At 52.1% G+C, this 18968-nt stretch overlaps 1 protein-coding gene across 2 annotated transcripts in view; it reads left to right on the forward strand.

The window, feature by feature from the left end:
• LOC126537593 (uncharacterized) overlaps nucleotides 1–18968 on the forward strand; it is a 464401-nt gene that overhangs the window by 422639 nt on the left and 22794 nt on the right. For both annotated transcript variants that reach the window (XM_072287911.1, XM_072287912.1), the window contains exon 5: nucleotides 18725–18840. In XM_072287911.1, coding sequence (XP_072144012.1) covers nucleotides 18725–18840 — 116 coding nt within the window. The remainder of the gene's footprint in view (nucleotides 1–18724; nucleotides 18841–18968) is intronic.

Consider the following 18968-nt stretch of genomic DNA (forward strand, 5'->3'; position numbering starts at 1 on the left):
GTTCATGTGTAACATATCAATTTTGTCCGCTTTAGATGTGCTATCAGGTACAATTCAGAGAATTGCGATATCATTTTTTCTTGCTGAGTTACGGAGTTGTAAACTTGATAGTTTCGTTCTGAAAATTTGCGATCTTTGCCAAATTTTTATAAAAATTTGACGACCTAAATCGAAAATTCGAAACCAACAGTCACTAGATTTTAAGCTTTTCTTTTAAATGCAGCAAACCCTGTCAAATTTGGTGCAGCGGTTGCCGAGAAAAACGAATTCTCCTTTTACATGTATTTAGATAGGAGCACCCGAGCTAAAGCTTCCTCTTAACCAACACGCTTTGAGTTCCTTTTTGCTTCTTCTGCGGTTGCTACTGGATATTTATATGGTTTGGCAGACTTAATTGGGGAGGAGGGGGGGGGGGGGGGGAGGGAGGGCATCCGTCTTCCTGTTCAAGCATTTTATATTTCCTTCTTAATAGCCCGCATTCTTAAACGGTAAGCCACCAGGTATGTCTTCATCAGGGAGTTCTACTTCGTCCACGCAACGCAATGTTACAGGTAGAGTGTACTCTAGTACACTCTACCGGAGATGTAAACGTGAACGGCGGGGTTGGTGGCGCCATCTGGTGGCGCCTTCTCGTGGCGCAGAGCTCAACCGGAGATGACGCAGAGCTATTATTGCAGCAATTAGATATATTCTAGTTAGCTGCATGGATGTAAAGTTTATACAGCGGCCTAATCGTTGACACGCAGCCCTTCAATCCTTTCCTTTTGCTTTTTTCTACGAGAAGTCCTACTTAACACGAAAGCCTGTCTAACTCGCTGTGATTGGACAAATCGTAACGATGTGCCGATACCGGGGTTGCTGCTGCAACTCGCGTCTCCGGTAACCAGGCGTTTCGTTTGATAGGTTTACGCACAAGCTATAAAGCTATCCGATATTGTTCCAGTTATGTCCGGAGGCGACTGTATACACGTCGAGCTGGAGCTCCCTATAAAGGTTCGCGTGAGCTGCTTTTGTCTCTAGCGGACTGACAAAGAAAATGAGGACTGCCGCTGTACTCTATTGTTCTGCTCATCACTTGGAGCGAGCTAATAGGCAGTGAAAAGGGACTGTTGGAGCAGGGGGGGCAAGACTCTTTTGCCATTTATGCACGCGTGAGAAAAAGAAACAAAACGGGGGTGTGGGGGAAGGGAAAAGAAAACGATGAAGCGGGCGCGCGTTTTGTCTCTCGATCGCGGGAACGGAGAAGAGGCGCGGAAACGAACGCTCATTAACCGCGACTGTCGATTCTTATGCTTTATTTCCTCGTTTTTCTTGTTTCCGCCCTCAATTATTCCGCGGCAGAACGTAATTCAATAAACAGAGCCGAGTAATTACGGAGTCGGAGAGGAAAGCGCGCCGCGGTCCATTGGGCACGCGGCCTCCCACTGGCATTGTGTGTGGCTCCGGCAAAAAAAGCGTCGGGCACGGGGCCTTCACTTTGCGTATACGTCACGTGGGACGGCGCGCGCGCGAGTGGGTAATCAACGGAGCGTTCTCTGTGTGTGTTTCTTTTTTCTTCAGCGAAAACCGATTGCCCTGTATAGTCGGAAGTCGTCAGCGTATAAGCGCTATGCTATGGCGGGGACGTGCGGTCTTCTATGGAGGACAGAGTTGCGTTCGTTATGCCTTTGCGATGCGGCTTTGTAAGCGTGTGTACCACCAGTGCGCACGCACTGTTAATTGAAACAACAGCGCTCGGATAGTTTTCCTGTGCCATCGCTAGCTGTTGAACCGGAGGAGTTCAGTATAGTTAAGTATCGTATAAGTGTATACGTATAAGAGCACAAACTATGCAGAAGCGACGGTGTGCGTGGTCGCCTACATGGTTCATTCCTGGCGTAGTTAAACGGTGAAGTAACAAGCCTTATACAACTCGTTCCATGCACGTATGCTCGCTTTATGTATATATATATATCGCTTTCTTTTCCGGAACCTGCATACGCACTAGCCATTGATTTGTTCTTGCTTCCTAATTCGGCCTACCGACCGAACCTTGAATTCTTTTTTGTGAATGTTTCATTTTCTTGATCCTTCTTGTTTCTATTATTTTAGTGCTCTGTTGTTTATGTTCTGATACGTAATATTGCCGAATGGAATGACGCTCCCCTCCCTTTAAGCAGAAAATGACATTACTTCGATTCTGAAGTTTCTTTTTTTATTGCTCCATAAACGTAATTAAAAAGAAAAAGCTAGGTACACGTCGTAGAAGATGTATCTGAATTTGTCTGTATGGAAGCGGTATCTTGTCTGCTGTATCCCGACGAACATTTACAGCTCTGAAATGAAGTCATCACTCACGGCGTCGAACTCTCGTTAACACGGTCGTGCGGCGCGGAGGCAGAGATAAACTTTAGTGTAGCGATAATTGGCACAGCGGGACCTCGCGACGTTAAACGCGTTCAGACTCGCGGAGACCGGCCCTCAAAACGTTTCGTGTCAAGCTCGCACCCCTTTCGTTTTTGCAGGACACGAACGACGCAGTTATATTGCGATATGATGTTATCGCTCTGCAAACACGTTTTCCTGCCACGTAGAAGAAACAAACGGACTGTATACAGGGGCAACGACTGTGTACGTGTTCTCCCGGCCGTTTCCTTTTACATCTTTTACTTCGCGCTGAACGGAGAATGCAGCTGGAAAGCTATAGAGGGGCGAGCGGACGGACTCTCACCCGTTCGTGACTTCTCCGAGTCACCCCACCAGAATTTCGCCGCAAACGACCGTCATCCGGTGCCCTGGCGCGACAGTATCTATCCTCCCATCGCGACACGACGACGCCGCCGCCGCTGCTGCGTATATATATGTGACTGAAAGTTCCGGGCCGTTATCTCCTCGCCTGAAGCCATCATCGTGTGTCTCCGCGGTAAGCAAGGACACGCCCCGCATGTTGCGCTCCACCTGAAAACCGCCACCGGGCCCCTGACGACTGCTCCGACTGTGTCTACACACACACACACACGCACGCGCACACACGCGTATAAACTCCACCGATGTCGACACCGGAAACGGCCGAAGCTTGGTCTCAGGCAACGTGCATAACGCGAGCTCCTTTCTTTTTTTTTTTTCTCGGTTTACTGCCTCTGGGTATCTTCCGCACGCGCGCGCGACGTCGCCTCGCAACGCACCTTTCTCGGAAGCGTCTCCAATCAACCAACCGCGTCGGCAACCAAACAACAGAGTCATCAACACCGAATTGACGGCGCCGAAATCGCGGGTTCGTCGTGTTGGCTCTGCCCCGCTATATTGCTTTACGGTCGGGCGATGACTCAAGCTACGTATAGTATAGAAACACCACCCACGCCCACGGCGCGAAATTGTTTCTCCTAACGGAAGGGGCCTCACAAAACAAACGTTTCTCGCGCCGGAAACGCGAAAAGAACACAGGTGAGCTTTCTTTCTTTTTTTTCTTTCCGCCTTCGGGGGGGGGGGGGGCTCTACGAAACGTACGCACTTGTATTACACCCGTGTGCCTTCTCTTTCTACGCATACAGTGTCGGGGCGCATTCACCGTTCGGCGAGCGCCCCCAGCGGTATTGAAATGTAAAACGATTTGCGTACGCCACCCGAAATTGGCTAACAGCAGCTGCGGCTGCTACATGTGGGTGGCGTATACACGAGATTGCGCCGACTCCCTTCATTTCCTTTTTGTCCCGCTACGCGCCGGTTTCCTTCTTCACGCCGTTTCTTCTCGCCAGCGCAACAGAGGGCGCTCGTGGGAGGCGTGAGGCGACACCTGTGGGCCGGATTGGGCGACGGGCAAGCACCGCGGTCCCACTTCCTAATGACAGAGCCTGCACAGAGCTATAGCGCCAGCGGCCTAGAAGTGTTGGGTGTTGGACCACTTCTGTAGACAGACGGCGTCTCCGGAGGGACACTCCGTCGACCCTCGCGCGAGGCCTCTCCGAGGAGGCAAGGCGCATGCGCGGTTGTTTGCCTCAGCCCCGTGATAAAGTCGTGCGCGGGGTTCCCCTGTAATCATAACAGTCCCGGCTTTGGGAGGAGGAGGAGGAGGAGGGAAGGCAGGAATGCGACGGGAGAAAACGGCGTGGTTGTTTTCACGCTAGAATGGCGAGGGAAACGAGGTGTCGGCGGGATTCGAGAAAAACACGGGGTTTCTTCTCTATATACGCGTTTTCGAAACCGCGAGTGTCCCCCTGCCTCGTCTCCATACGTACAGCAGTGACTTTGTTATTACTGGTTGTTGGTCTCTTTCATGGTTCGTGAAATTATATTTAGAAAAGCCACTGTCTTCATCTTTTCTTTCTCAGCAACAAAAGAATTTCTTCAAAGCGAAGAAATGAAAAACTGCACTGGCAGAATCCGGGAGAAACTACAGAAACGAAAAAAAAAAAAACGAACTATCGTGCTTGAGGCCGACAAAAGGTGCGCGGAAGACAAGGAGGGACGACTGCGTATATACGTCGGCGTTCCTGTACCGGCGTTCACGAAAATTATACATTTCTCGCTTTTTTGCCGAGCGGCGCTCAATTCTGAGTCCAAAGAAAGAGCGGAAAGATTTCTTCTTAAGATACAAGCGAAAGGGGGCGGGAGCAGCAGGGTGGTATATAGCGACAACTTCAGCTGGCGGCTTGCGAGATAGATAGCTTTGGCAATAGACGCAATAAAGAAGATTCCGGTCGCCAACTGCGCGGAGTTCTTTTTTTTTTTTTCAGTGATTGAGTGGGCGGACTCGTCTGCGGCTTATACCAGGCGCCGTTATGGGCGGCCGAGCATTGCGCGTGATGCGTTTGCGTGGGCTGTGGGCGATCGAAAGAGAAAAAAAAAAAAACTTTTGTTTCTTTCTTTTTTTGTTTTCTTTGTCGACCTGGTGTAGCGTAGATGCGTAGTATCACTGAAACCCTCCGTTACAGATCTTTCATAGCCATTCTCCAGTTGCGTTTTCATTTCGCCGTGATTTGAGATACACCCTCAGTGAGAGACAGGCGATGTGCGACCGACGGCTACAGTAACGCAAGCCGAGAGGAAAAGACAGAACCCCCCCCTCTCTCTATCTTTTCGGCGACCCGCATTTTTCTCCCCCCGTACTAGCTTCTCCGAGAAGAGTGATTATAGCCCCGTCCATGTTTCTTAAGTATATTTTTTCGTATTGAATTTTAGTTGTCCTCGCTGGACACTTCATTTCGCTTCCGCGCGCACACTTATTTCCATTTCGTGGACTTTCTCCACCAACTCGCGCTTTCTTGTCCGCGTAATAACGGTAGTCCCGCGTACGTAATTTCTTCGATGTCTCTGCGCGCAAGCGGGCAGACCGGAAGTTTGTAGAGTCGAGAAAGAGCAAACTGAAAAAGAAAGAAAGAAAGAAAGAAAGAAAGAAATCGGGTCGCCCTGAAAGGACGTGTAATGAGGGCGGAATGAAGCTATCCCACTCGTGCCTCTATAATCAGCGGCCGGACGGACGAACTTCGTACTTCGAGTGCGCGGGCGGCCGGGCGAGGTCCAATTTCAGGAAGAAACGAAAAGAAAACAAGAACGAAATGTATCGAAAGGGACGCTCGCGCACAAGCGGGCCCGGACTTCTAAGATCTCGCCGCGTACACCGCGGACTGGTGTAACTACGCTTCGGGAACGCTTCATTTCTTATGCATGCTGGGCCATATACTGCAGAGGGCGCTGGTTTCGCGAGCCCGAGTATATAGACATACAGCCAGACACACACGAAAGATCACTATATAGTCGTACACTCATGAGCGCGTCACACATGCGGTCCTACTATAAAACTTCACGCCTTGTAGACGGTGCGCAGTCGGTAACGAACGCATATTATCAGAACGGCGCTTAATACATTATTTTTAGTGTGTCGTCTCGGTAACTTCATAAGTTTTCTGCAGGCGTATGCCGTCATGTTGACGTCCTCGAGCGACTCGACAAAGCTGAGAAGCCAGAAGCCCTGTACATATGTATGTTCAGATTTGTTAAACAGTGCGCAGCTCAATGATACTTCTTGACTGAGGGGATTGACTTCTGCCGCACCGTCGTCGCTAACAAAGAAAAAAACAAAAACGAACTAAGTCGTCACTGCACATAGGCACGCACTTCGCGCTATTACATTACGTGTACCTTCGCGAACTCTACAACGACAGGCGCCAACCTGCAGCGGTGCATGTCTGCGTCGCCCGTCCACATGGGAAGAGCCGTGCAAATAACGACCTTCTTGGTCTCGCATAAATACGTCTTATTCTCGACCGCCTGCCCGTTAAGGGCCTCGTCCGCTGCCGAGCAATTTCGGGGCGACGTGTATACGCGTGCACTCGGAACTGCGATCTTTGCGCGGCGCCGTTCAGGTGTCACGCATGTGTCGGGCGCGTCCGTGCGCCTGCTTCGCCGCGCAATCATCCGCTCGCTGCTCGAGCCAAGCTTCCCGCAGGGACGATGTGTATCGCGTTGAAACGACCGGACACTGTCCGAAGTGGGAAAAAAAAAAAAGAAATGCGAAAGTATCCGGGATCTGAGAGAGTCGCGACGAGCACATGCTCCAGAGACGAAACTCGCAGTATATACAGTCGCAGACTTAAGTCCCCTGATCCAGCAGTGCGTCAGCGGCGGATTATCGAAGACATTCGTCGTTAATCCTCGCGTGCCTCGCCCTTCCCCTCCCCTTCCTTCGGGTTGCAGCAGAGCACGAAGGCTGCGCGGCGTTTAGGTTATATCACCCCGTGAGCCGGGCCATCGAAAACGTAATCTGCGACGTTGCCGGCGGGCGTATCAGTGTCTTCTTAGCCGCTTGCCCTCTGCTCGCGACGTATTTATCGTTGCAGCTTGTTCCCCGCGCAAACGTGTAGCTTGTTCTTGCCTCCAAGAAGAAGGTGGGACGCGGTTCGCTTAGCAATTGTGTGTCTTATAAATGTGTGTATAGCCCGTCCTGGGCTTAGCCCCGGATTACGAGACGTATGCCTTTTCCGCCCGGTCTCCTTATCGCTTCGCACTCCAGATATACCTCTATGTTTAATGCGACGACGAGGTCGATAGAAAGGAGCACACTCCCACGGATATCGGAAAGAGGAATCAAATTGTTCTGTTATCGTTTCTAACTTAGCAAATATCTCCCAAGTTGTTGTTTCTACAACATGAACTCCGGATGTATTTACATTCTTATGTGACGGCGATGTTGATCGGGGGGGGGGGGGGGGGGGGGGGTGTAGTAATACTCGCGGATATCGGCAAACGCAATCAAGCTGTTCTGCTATTGCTCGATCCTTACTCCTTAGAGATATCCAGACGTTCTCGTTACTGTAACCTAAACTGCGCAAATCATATCGCCTTCCCGCTGCCCCCTCTCTTTAATAATAGCCGCTGGCAATCGTAAAAGTCCTCGAAGTCGCGTTGTCGAGCAGCAGAGCCTGACAGATGGCACTGCACTGTTCTCCTGACGCTGTTCGGATGCTCATAAGTTCGGTGCTGGATAAGTCAGTCCGCTAAATGAATACCGTCGACGCGCTGTTTCTGGCAGCGAGAATTTACCGTAGCCCTCCTTATAGTGCGCGCCCGAGTCCTGATGACGCGGCAATCTGTGTTGCGCCCCCGCAGCGGTTCAGATCATCCTCTTCCTTCCGCGGTTCGATACTAATGCTGTTACGCTGGAGAGCGGCGAATGAACCCTTCTGCCACCGAGTTGCACTTCCCTATAATACCGTTCCCGAAAGTCTGGGGAAGATAAAGCAAGGAAACGATGAAAGGCAGACGAAATGGTTCGTAATCCGTTTGTGAAGGATGTCGAGTCAGCACTCGCAACTAAACGCAACGTTCACACATATCCTTCGAAGCTGCTCTCTCCTGCTACTTAGCACCGCAGTACCCCGCCGTATTCTCAGACAGCCGCATTTGTAACGCACTTTGTTCGGTGATGCCTCGCGCCCCGGTCCAGACGACGCCTATAACTATACGCCGTCTGTCGCGCTCAGCAGAAGAGCAGACGACCCAAGACGAGACGCCTATATGGCAGCCTGCATTCCTGTGCCTCGTCGGCAGGGGCGCGAATTCCCGCACGTCGTCACCGGTGCACGCCGCTGACAGACTGACGGATGTTGCATCTCGGCCGCGAGGAGTTTCTTCAAAGGGCTGAAACACAAGGCTCCCTTAAAAGCGGTATTCTCCCCCTCCCCCCCCCCCCCCCCCCCCCCCCCCCAAATACTCTCTGTCTTCGTCACCTCCTTCCGAAAAAGCGAGGAAGGCCTCGCCGTCCCCCTGATGCGCGCGGGCCCTTCAGCGCGGTCAACCGAGCCGCCATTTGTCACCGAGGCTCTCGCTCTGCCGCCCGCCCGTGGCTTCGGAGGCTGCAGAAGAGCGAGGAACCCGGCTGGCATCTCGACTCTGCCGGGCTGGATATGAAGGAGCACGGGCGGGAGGCAGTTTCCGATAGCTTTCGGTAGCACACCAGCGGGCATCTGGCCTCGCTATAAACGGATATATATATATATATATATCAGAAGAGCCCTCCTCTGTTCTCGCGTTTCCTTCCTTCCTTCCTTCCTCCTGGATGTTCGAAGGTGAGCGGGGAACAGAGAGAGAGAGAGAGAGAAGGACGAAGAACGGGAAGAGCAGGAAGCAAGAAAGCCATGCCCGAGGACATCTGTTCATGTATACGTCGCTTTCTTGCTGTGCTCCTCGAGGATCCTGCGGGGTGCGAAGAAATCGTTGCGCAGATGAGACTGCGACCGCCGCTGCCGCCGACGGAGCGCGCTCGTACGCGCCAACGAAGTCCTCCCCGCGTCTCCGACGAAGTAATTTCCGTTTCTTCCTTCACACGTCGTGCGCACCGGGTGAGGGGGGCTTATTCAGCGGTAGCGGAGGCGTGCCATCTCTCATCTTTCGCGTCGTCTTCTGGCGTGCGCGTTTGTTTATATCCTTCCTTTTGTCAATCTTTCCTTCTTTCTTTCTATTCTTTTTCTGTTTCTCCTCATCCTCCTCCTGTTACTCCGTTTATCCAGAGCGGTCGGTGAGGTCGCAGTACCTACCTGTGTGGCGGCTAGGCGCCCAAGAAGTGTCAAGTTAAAGGCTCTCCTTTGGCAGAGTAGATGAATAAAAAAAATACATGAAAGAGAGAGTCGTGTTACAGTGGAGCTTTATTTCTTCTCTCTCCCTCTTTCTTTTTCTTTTTTGCTCCGCCAGCGTCATCTGCACCGTGCCATCTCGCCCACCATTCCGTGTCGTCGTATTCGCGTCTCCGGCTCTTATCGAAGCTCCTAGACGCACCGTGGAACGAATCTATTTCTCGCCTTCGTCTTCTACACGCCCCCCTCACCCATTTCTTTATTCGCCCCGAAAAAAAGAAAGAAAGGAATGCCTCAGCTGAACATGCAGCAGCTATCTAATGTCGCGACCACAGCGACGAGGCAGGCGACGGTGAGCCCCCACGAAGACCCGCGAACCTGCCCGCAATCGCCTCTCTTTACGCGACACGAAAGTGGTGAAAAGAAAGCTGCGGCGCTCTCAAATCGTTCTTCTCTGTGCCGTCTCGCCGTGCAGTAACGCTTCTTCATCTCTCACGCGTGGAAAAAAAAGTGGGTGGGAAGGGGGCGAGGGATCGCGCTCGCAACAGAGGAGATAAAAACGGTCGTGTCGAACCAGAGCGACCTCGTAGTGCCGCCGTGCGTGTAGTATGATGGTCTCATAAGACAAAGAGGAGAAGGTGAAGTATCGCTCTCTGAAACACGGCGGCTGATAAAAAGGAGGGAAGCAGGCTCTTTTTCAGAAGTGTGGCGGCCGCCTGTAAAGTGGACCGCGCCGTTCGCGCCGAGTGCTTGTAACGAAGACACGTCGCTGGGTCATAAATCAAACGCGCGGTCGCGGCTGGCCGACTCCCGCAGCGACGCAGCCATTTGTTCCGTCTCTTTCTCTCTCTCTTTTCTCTCACTCTCGCTCGCACTTTCGCTTTTTTTTTTTTGTATGTCCGAAAGAGACTCGCGCAATCGACATGGAGAGAGACCCTAATCTATAACCTCTCTCTCGCGCGGTTCCTTGACCTCTAAAGAGATACGGTGCAATCGTTTCGCATTTCAACTCGTCCACAGCGCGTATGCGGTTACCAGGCTTCGGGAATTTGGAAAGAAACGATATATTCACTCGCTCCGAGAGGCGAAAAATGAGCGTCATTTTTATGCCATTCGGGGGGCCTCTTCACCTCTGACCCCGACACCAACTTTAGGCGGCTTTTTTTTTTTTTTTTTCACCTGTATCACGGAACGCATACCGAGACCTCGCAAGCGACAGCAACTACGTTGGTGGGCTTGACTTGACCGCGGTTATGGAGGCTTGGTTAGCGAACGTTATTGACGTGAAAGCGCGCGCTTGCGATCACTCAGACTCGACGCGGGCTTGCGTATCCGCGCACTCGAAGAAAGGGTTTGCATCGTTTCGGTCTTTCCTTGCTCCTCGGCAGCGATCTATCCAGCGTGCATTTCATTTCTTTAAGGCTGCGTTTCCAGTAATTCAAGGTCACGAACTGCATGCGCACGATATCAACGTGGCGCGACGTTCCTGACCTGCAGGAGAGCAACAAGCGCAGAGTGTTAAAGAAAATAAGGAATGCACGCCAGACAGATGAGTATGGTTAAGGGGACAATTGAAGCCGCAAATGGTGTTTTGAATTTCACTGAAATGTGTATCTAGTTTGAGGCATTACGATTTCGATTGGAAGTTGAGTAATACAAAAAAAAAAAAAAAAAACGTAGACGAAGCAGTTTCGAGTGTCGTTTACTAATAGCCCGGTATGACGTCTGTGCATTGACCGAATAGTGAGTTCAGCGCGCCGCCCGGCCACCTTACTCATTCTCGTCCTTATATTCATTCTCAGTTACGAAGCCTGTGGCCACGATCGCGAGGCGGAGAAACACGGGCCCCTTTTATGGATGACTCTCTTGCGGAGCTCAATATAGACCGTCCCATTTCTGTTTGTTTGTCTCTGGTCACTTTTCAGCTGAGAACGGAGAGAAGAATCAGCCGGGAAAAGAGGGAAAAAGGAGGGAAGAATGCGGTTATGACTCCCACGCCCCGATAAGGCGCCCACGCGAACGCAATATATGACCCGAAGCGCCTTCTATCACTCGGTTATCTGGAGAGCCATAAATACGCTCCGTTCGCTGGGAACGCTCGAAGCGCACATAGCGTTGGCTTTAGTCACCGCAAAGTTCCAAACTCTCGGCCCTTCATAATAGATGCCCTCCTCTCCCATCCACCATATCACGCGCTCTCCTCCGCTTCTGATGCCCCCCCCCCCTCTCTCGACTCCTTGCCTCGACTCTGTACAGTCCCGCTGGTCGAAAGGCAAAACAAGGAACGCAGAACCGCTGGCAACAACGGCAAAAGGACGGGCCACCGTGATTCTAAAGGTGGGGTCTCGTATACCCGCTCCAGATGGATGAAAAAAACAATCGTATCCTTGCCACGGGTGCGTAATGAAATACCGGCGGAGCATGCCTGCCTCAAGCTCAGCGCGCGTATACAAATGCGCCTGATACGAGCAGCGACAGACTCCTCGCTTCGTCGCGCCGATATTCATTAACCGGTATGCACGGCATTTCCCCGAGAAAAAGAAAACAAACAAAAACAAAATGAAAAAAAGAAACAGGCACACAGGGGGCAGCAGCAGCGCATAACAGAGTATAATCGCCTATAAGATTGGTCCGGCACCACTCTCACTCACATCGTCCGCCTCCTTTCTTTTCTCTATAGCTGACCGGTGCTTCGCCCGTCCCCGAAATAATGAACGCTGCTTGGCCCATAGCCGGTGCATGGGCATAGCTGCGCGACTCAGCGCACAGCGTTTCGCCGCGCGATTTTCTTTATTCTCCGTGTTTCTTTGCTTCTTTCAATGGGCAGGGGGAGGGGGGGGGGAGGAAGGCGCTGCTGCTGCTGCTAATTCACGCACGGTTGAGCATCAGCCATGAACCATTGGTGCGCGCTAGAGAGAGAGAGAGAGAGAGAGAGAGAGAGAGAGCATAACGCTGGGTGTCGCGGGTCTGCGGCGTTTACATGCGAAACGTGTTCGTAGGTGAAACAAGAGCTGCAGAAAAGTATCTCGGCGCGAGCGGAGTTAATGCGCCGTGCTGGCGGCACGTACGTATAACATCGCCGCGTAGTTATATACGAATGGCGAGTCAGGAGGGCTGGCGTCCCCTTTCCTCTGCGTCTCGTATCCTCCTTTCCCTCGCTGCCCTTCTCGGTCGTGCCCTTCTCTGTAACTACCGGTTGCGCCAGCGAACACGATATCTATCGAAGCTGGCAAGGAAGCAATCCCGCGCGCATCCGCTGTATTATAGTATATTCTGCACGCGGCCAAGCGCCCGTAACACTACACACCACGAACAAGTTGAGAGCAGCGGATCTTCGCTTATACAAGGTGCTCGATTCCCTCTCCTCCCCCCCCCCCAACCTCTCTACCGACCTTCTCTTTCCCGGCCGATTCAACAGCCCTCTCTCCCTCTTCACCCCGATCTCACACCACCAGCCAGTGGAATCCCCCCAAGGGGGCCCAGCGGCGGCGGCCAGTAGAGGATGGGGAGGGGTCCGGGGTCGGCGTGTGATTTATGAATCGATGGAACGCGTCGAGAGCGCTGTCGAGCATCCCCTTCCCCTTGCTCCTTCCCGCATCCATCTGTACGCGCGCGCTCGTTCATGTGTGTGTGTCCGGCGCTTCCAGCTTGCCGCTTATGCGGTGCTCTCTTTAGATCTCTCTCTCTCTCGTCAACTCCCCCCTCTCCCTGAGAGCGACGCCGCTGCCTGTTGCGGCGCCCGCAGCATTGCTCGGATCGTTTCCCTGCTCGCGTTATAAATAATTTGTACCGATCAACCGTAACCCCCCCGCGCTACCTCGTAAACTAGCATTTCGCGCATGGTGTCTCCCTTGCACGCGCATCTGCGCGTGTCGATCCTACAGCTCGTGCAGCTAGCTGCTCTCGCGTTAGCAGCCTGCGCTCATCCCCCTCCCCCCTGTGTTGTTTTTATTTAATAACTCGTTCTCTATAGCGGCGCGTAATCGATGACCGCCGATCGGTGCAACAGGCGGCCGTGACCCCTTCCCGCTCGCTGCTACGCAGAAAGCGCGCGCTCGGGAGTGCTACGCAAACGACGGCGCGTGTATATGTTTATACACGGCGTGGCACAACGAGCCGGCTGGCTTCGGGAGGGGTACTGGGAAATCGAGACGATGCAGCGTGGAGTGCGTATGGAGCCGCTACGCGGAGAGCCAGCTGCCGCGCGCGCTGTTGGGCGCCGCTGGCGCAACTGAATTGAAGCCATGTGCTCTGAGAAACGTTGCAACAGGGTTTGAATCTGAGTCAGTTGGGTACACGTAGCCGATGCTAAACTGACGCCTGCATCGAGGAACACGAGACGGTACGAAAGGGCGCAAATATTGCTTCGTGCCCCGTGATTCCGCTGACAGTAGAAACTGACAGCTATATATCTAACGGAGAAAGCAGTTGCGATGTTCCCCTAAACGTATTTCGAGCATTCACAAACGTTTCGTAGCAAAAATGCAGATTCGCGGGCTGATTCTTTTGTTTCTAACCAATGTTTAGTAGTATATGTGCGCGCTAATGCGAATGTGTTGAGAGTGCACATTAGGCACGTTGCCCGTGCCTGTTCCCACCATCTGGCAACACTACCGTCAGAAAGGCCGCAGGCAGCATTTTGTACTACGATTTCGAAGTATTATACCTGCCTCCCATCAGGCTTCACCCCCGCAACTAAGCCATCGATTCCTCCATGGTGTTTGGCTCGACCCTCAGTACACCTCACCGTACCAGGAATCAGGAAAAAATCTGAGCTGTCATCACCTGCTCTTAAACAACTAACTCTGCTCCTTTTGCACGAGAGGTACGCCGAACACGTACATATTTATACTGATGGATCGGCAACTCTCCAGTGTTCCTCTGGAGCCGTGGTCTTCCCAGCGAAAGCCACCACCATCAGTTTCAAGACATGTCACCCAACGACACCGATGGTCGCGGAACTTGCAGCCCTTCGCGCTGCACTTCGTCTCGTCAGCCAAGAACAACCTCGAAGATGGTCAATATTCAGTGACTCGAAGGCTGCACTGCAATCTCTGCTATCGGCCCTGCGGCGCGGACCACACGAACAACTGGTATTTGAGATTAGAGAACTCATTCATACCTTAACTGATAAAGGACACCACGTGACATTTCAGTGGCTTCCAAGTCACTGCGGAGTCATAGGGAACGAACACGCTGATAACGCTGCTCGGTCGGCTCTTCAAGGGGACGAAGAGGAGCCGATACCGTTATCAAGGACAGATGCCGCTCGAAAACTTCGATTGATCAGCCGTGACATCACGTTCTCCTTGTGGAACGCTGGAAGTTTTCACGACTACCGACTCCACAATCTTGACTCCTCTCTACGCCTTTGTATTCCACCTGGACTCTGCCGTCGCGAAGCTACCCTGCTTTGTCGACTATGGCTAGGGGTGGCTTTCACCAAGTCTTTCGCTTACCGAATTGGATGGGCCGACGACGCCTCGTGTGAGGACTGTGGTGACGAGGAGACTTTTCAACACCTTCTTTGTGACTGTCCTCGATATAATTTACAGAGACAATCACTCGCAACCGCGATAGCGCGCTTTGACCAAAGACCTCTCACAGAGGAACTTATTTTAAAATACCGCCATCATAAGCCTTCGCAGCAGAGGGCGACGAGTGCACTGTTGCGGTTCTTGAGGGCGACAGAATTGGACAGGCGGCTGTAGCCTGAACAGGTGTTGACAGTGCTTCAAGTGTCACTGTGCTGTGCGATGACAGTATTCAGTGACAGTGACCGACTGTGATTGTGTGTTTATTCTCCTTCCTTTCCTTATCTCTACTTTTCTACCACTTTACCTCCCCCTCCCCTCTCTCCCCAGCGTAGGGTAGCCAACCGGACCTTTTCTCTGGTTAACCTCCCTGCCTTTCCCCTTTCCTTTCTCTCTCTCTCTAATGCGAATATCTTCCGGTTATATTATATTATGATCGTGTGTATTTTTCACTTCAAATTCTTACTGCTCTGCCCTGAAAGAGTTGGTAGTCTACGCACCGTCGATGTCAGTAAAGCGGCACCCGCTGGCTTATCATGAATTTCGGGCACTGCATATACTCGCATTGGCACGCAGCAAAACGTAGGCGAGGTGCGCACGCAATCGGCATTTCGACAATGCATACCGAGCGTCATGCTTTTTTTTTTTTTTTAGCTGCAGAGCGTCGCGGAAGAGCCACGCGAACACGTTTTCGAAAGGTGACACCTGCTGCTCTTTTGTTTGCATCTGCTACGAATATTTCCCTTCAATATATGCTCGCCCGAGGCGGACTTCACTGCGTGCGCTTGCGCACAACATACTATCGCTTTCGTGTACGGCATTCCCCCGTTCACTGCTTGCGTAGCGTGGTAGCCCGCCTATACAACAGCATCAAGAGGGAGAAAGGTGATCGAACATGCATCGCCGCTGCGGAGTTGCCGCCGAGTTCGAATCACGACGCGGCCCCGCTGGCGTCCCAAGTGCGCAACCATTTGTTAGGAGGTAGCGCCAGTTCCGTATAGAGAGCGCTCTGTATACCCCGTCGCCGCCGCCGCCGAATCTATATAGGGGGCGGTGAGTGCGCGCTGGTGGAGAACAACGCATCATCGTATATACCGCACAGACGAGCGATCTCTCGTTCGAGCTTAAGCGGTTCTCGAGCGCATTTGTCACGTTGGCCGCGTAGTTTCCTCCCGTCGCCTCCCGAGGCGATGTATGGTTGCGGCTCGCGTCGAGCGGGGCCCGTTCGCGGCAGCGCCATAGGTCCATTCCTCACGGTAATGAACATTTGTGCCTCGTGACAGGGACGCCGTGGGGTCATTAGTTACATACGCGCGCGACGCAAGCGGCCGCGTGGCGGACGCGATTTTTTCGTTTTTGTTTCGACGGCGCCGAAACGTATAGAATCCGGACGCGGCGACCTATGTTCGTCCCCCTCTCCCCTCCTCCTCCCCCGTCAAGCGGTTGAAGGGGAAAGGGGAGGGAATCGCGGCGAAGTCGTTACGCGAAGCAGTGCTTGCTCTCTTTGTTGTGTGGTTCCGATGCTTGAACGGCGAGATGTATGCAGCGTCGCATCTCGGCTGTACAGGGGAGAGGATAAAACGGAGAATATGCTCTTGCTCGGCGCGACGAGTCTCTCGCGGCAGTGCATTACACACTCTGATGATGACAGATGAACACGTTTCGTACTCGGCAAAGAAGGAGGAGCAGGTATGTAAGACTGGCATACGCGCGTGCCGAGAGAGAGAGGCAAGAATTGGTGAATAGCTTTTCAGGGTGGAGTTTCCTAACGAGGTATTACTTTGGAACGCATAGGTGTTGTATCTTCTTCTTCTATAACGGATCAAACGATCATAGGTAGACTGGATACTGTTCCGAACTAGAAATGCTGACAGAAAACAATAACAAATGTTGCTGTAGTTCAGTATAGCCCCGCAAACCTGTCCTGCTTTTCTTTCTTTATTTACCGCCTTTTTTTTTCCTGGCGAAAAGAAAAGGGAAAGCAGTGCGTAACACTCTAGTTTCCCTAATTGGCTCGCTTCTCGCAAAAGCGAAATCAAAGCCGGTGACTCTATACAGGAAGACGGCCACCCGTATCGCCCGTCCTATAGCCGTTCCTTGATGTGAAAGATGAATGGACAGGAGCAAAGAAAAAAAAAGAAAGGAAATGAAAAAGAGAAAATTTTATAAACCTAACATAGCTCAGGGACTTCTATTCTCTAGCAGTGGCGCGTGCAGAAGTTCCAGTTAAAAAAAAAAAAAAAAAGAGCAACGCGAGAGGGCGCGGAGCTCCGCCCGCACACAGACGCTCCAATGCCGCCTCATTAAAACCCAGATTAGAGTTCATAATCCGTATTGAGCCCCCCCCGGCGAGTATATTTCTATTCCATTTTTTTTATCACTGCCGCGCCTTCTTCTGGGCTCGACTGCTTAGTTTTCCATTCGAGCGCGTTTATTTACTTCCGCTTCGAAGCCGCACCTCGGATCTGCTTAGCAGATCGATCCACAAAATTCGGGAGCTTACTTATAAGCTTCCACCTTTCTCTTTCTTAGTTCTTTTGGACTTCCTCTCTCTTCTTCTTCTTTTCAAAATTTAAGACCCAAAAGCGCGCAGAAGCTTTTCTTGCTTTCTTCAGCTATATCCTGTTAGCAAAGACCGAAAAAAGAAAAGGAACATCCGAACAGCGCGAAGCTTTGCGGAATCGCTTGTATGCGTCGAAGTCGCCGCGAAAGTTCTAAATAATCTTCTGGAAATCGAAGCAGCCCGTGTCGCTAGAGGTATAGAGAGATTGCGCTTACCGTACCCGTTCAGTCACGAGGTTCGCAGTCAATTTCGGTCGCTGTGTAATTCCGTGGGCGTGCTGCTGCGTTCTATTACCGGTTTTGTTCCGTTCGTCCCACGGCGCCACGGCCTCGTCTCCTATGTGTACACACTAAACTACGTAAAGCCCCTCTCGTGAGTGCGGATCGTTCGATACTGCGGCTTGGTTCGATGCTGAACCTGCGACCGATCCTGTGTAGATTACGCAGACAGTGGACGGGGATCGAAGCGGGGGATTTAATTATACCGCTACATACTTTCGTTTTTTCCCCCGCTGCGTCCTTGTCTCAATCTCTTGCAGCTATGGGCGCGTTTCGGTTTGCTCCGGATCGTGTGGGGTTAGCGGGGAAGACTCGGTGCGAAGACAAAATCTCAGCGTACGAGTATTCATATGAGGAACGTGTGTTTTTTCTCGGAAGCTGCGTCGTAACACACACACACACACACACACACACACACGCACACACACACACACACACACACACACGCGCACACGCACACACACACACACACACACACACACACACACACAGAGAGAGAGAGAGAGAGAGAGAGAGAGAGAGAGAGAGAGAGAGAGAGAGAGAGACGTCTATTTCGTCTCTTGGACCCCGACATGGGGTCAAAGAGACGCCCGACATAAATGTCAGGCTGAGCAATGTTACCAGGCAAGAACACGTCTGGACTCGCGAATAGCCTATAGTTTGACCACGAAGAGTGATTCCCGGGGTAAACCGGAAATGACATATAAATGAAGAGCGCGTGGCGCGATGTCGGCTTGATGCTCTCGCGGATCACGCTTTTTCTTCGGTATAGTTAGCTGAGTGCTCGCCAAGAAAGGAAGAATATAGACTACATTTCATTCCAAAGCATATAAGCTACTGTACTTGGGACAATTTACACATAACAATGCGTACGGGCCCAATAACGCGCCCAAGCACACCTCTCTCGGATTGCACCGTGGGCACACCACCACCGTATACAGAGCATAAGTATAGTGCCTTCTCTATACTTGCCTCTGCGAAGAAACCTCGTTTATCGTTCTAGTACCTCTCTCAAAACCTTAGTCACTTTGGCGGTGCACTGTCGCTGCGTGCGAGCGGGTATTCAGCGTCATAGCATAATGCTCAACAGAGTGGAACGCATTGAACTTTCCATAAGTCCCGACGTTGTGGGCTTGCTCGCGGTGACTCTATATATACACTGTTGTTCGGCGATTTCGCTCCCTCTGCAACTCGGCGTATACATGTATAACACTCTCGATCATTCAATTGTCCTTTGACGTTTCACTTTGGAACCCGCTCTCACAGTGTGTAACTACAGCGCCGTCTCTTTTTCACCCGCAGCCGGAAGCTGGGCCGTGGAGGTCACCTTCCGAGTCACCAACCGCAACTACTCCCCGGATCTGGTCGACCACTCCAGCCGGCCCTTCAAGTCCCTCGCCTCGGAGGTGGCGCGCGCGGTGAGTGGTGTTCCGTCGCGCCATCGCTCTGCTCGTTCTTCGGTACAATTGCGCTGTGTGTGTACGTGTGTCTGTGTATACTTGTATACGACAAGATCGCTCTCGAAATGCGTGCCGCCGAGTGCCTC

This window comes from Dermacentor andersoni, chromosome 4 (assembly GCF_023375885.2).
Source record: "Dermacentor andersoni chromosome 4, qqDerAnde1_hic_scaffold, whole genome shotgun sequence".
Classification (NCBI taxonomy): domain Eukaryota; kingdom Metazoa; phylum Arthropoda; class Arachnida; order Ixodida; family Ixodidae; genus Dermacentor; species Dermacentor andersoni.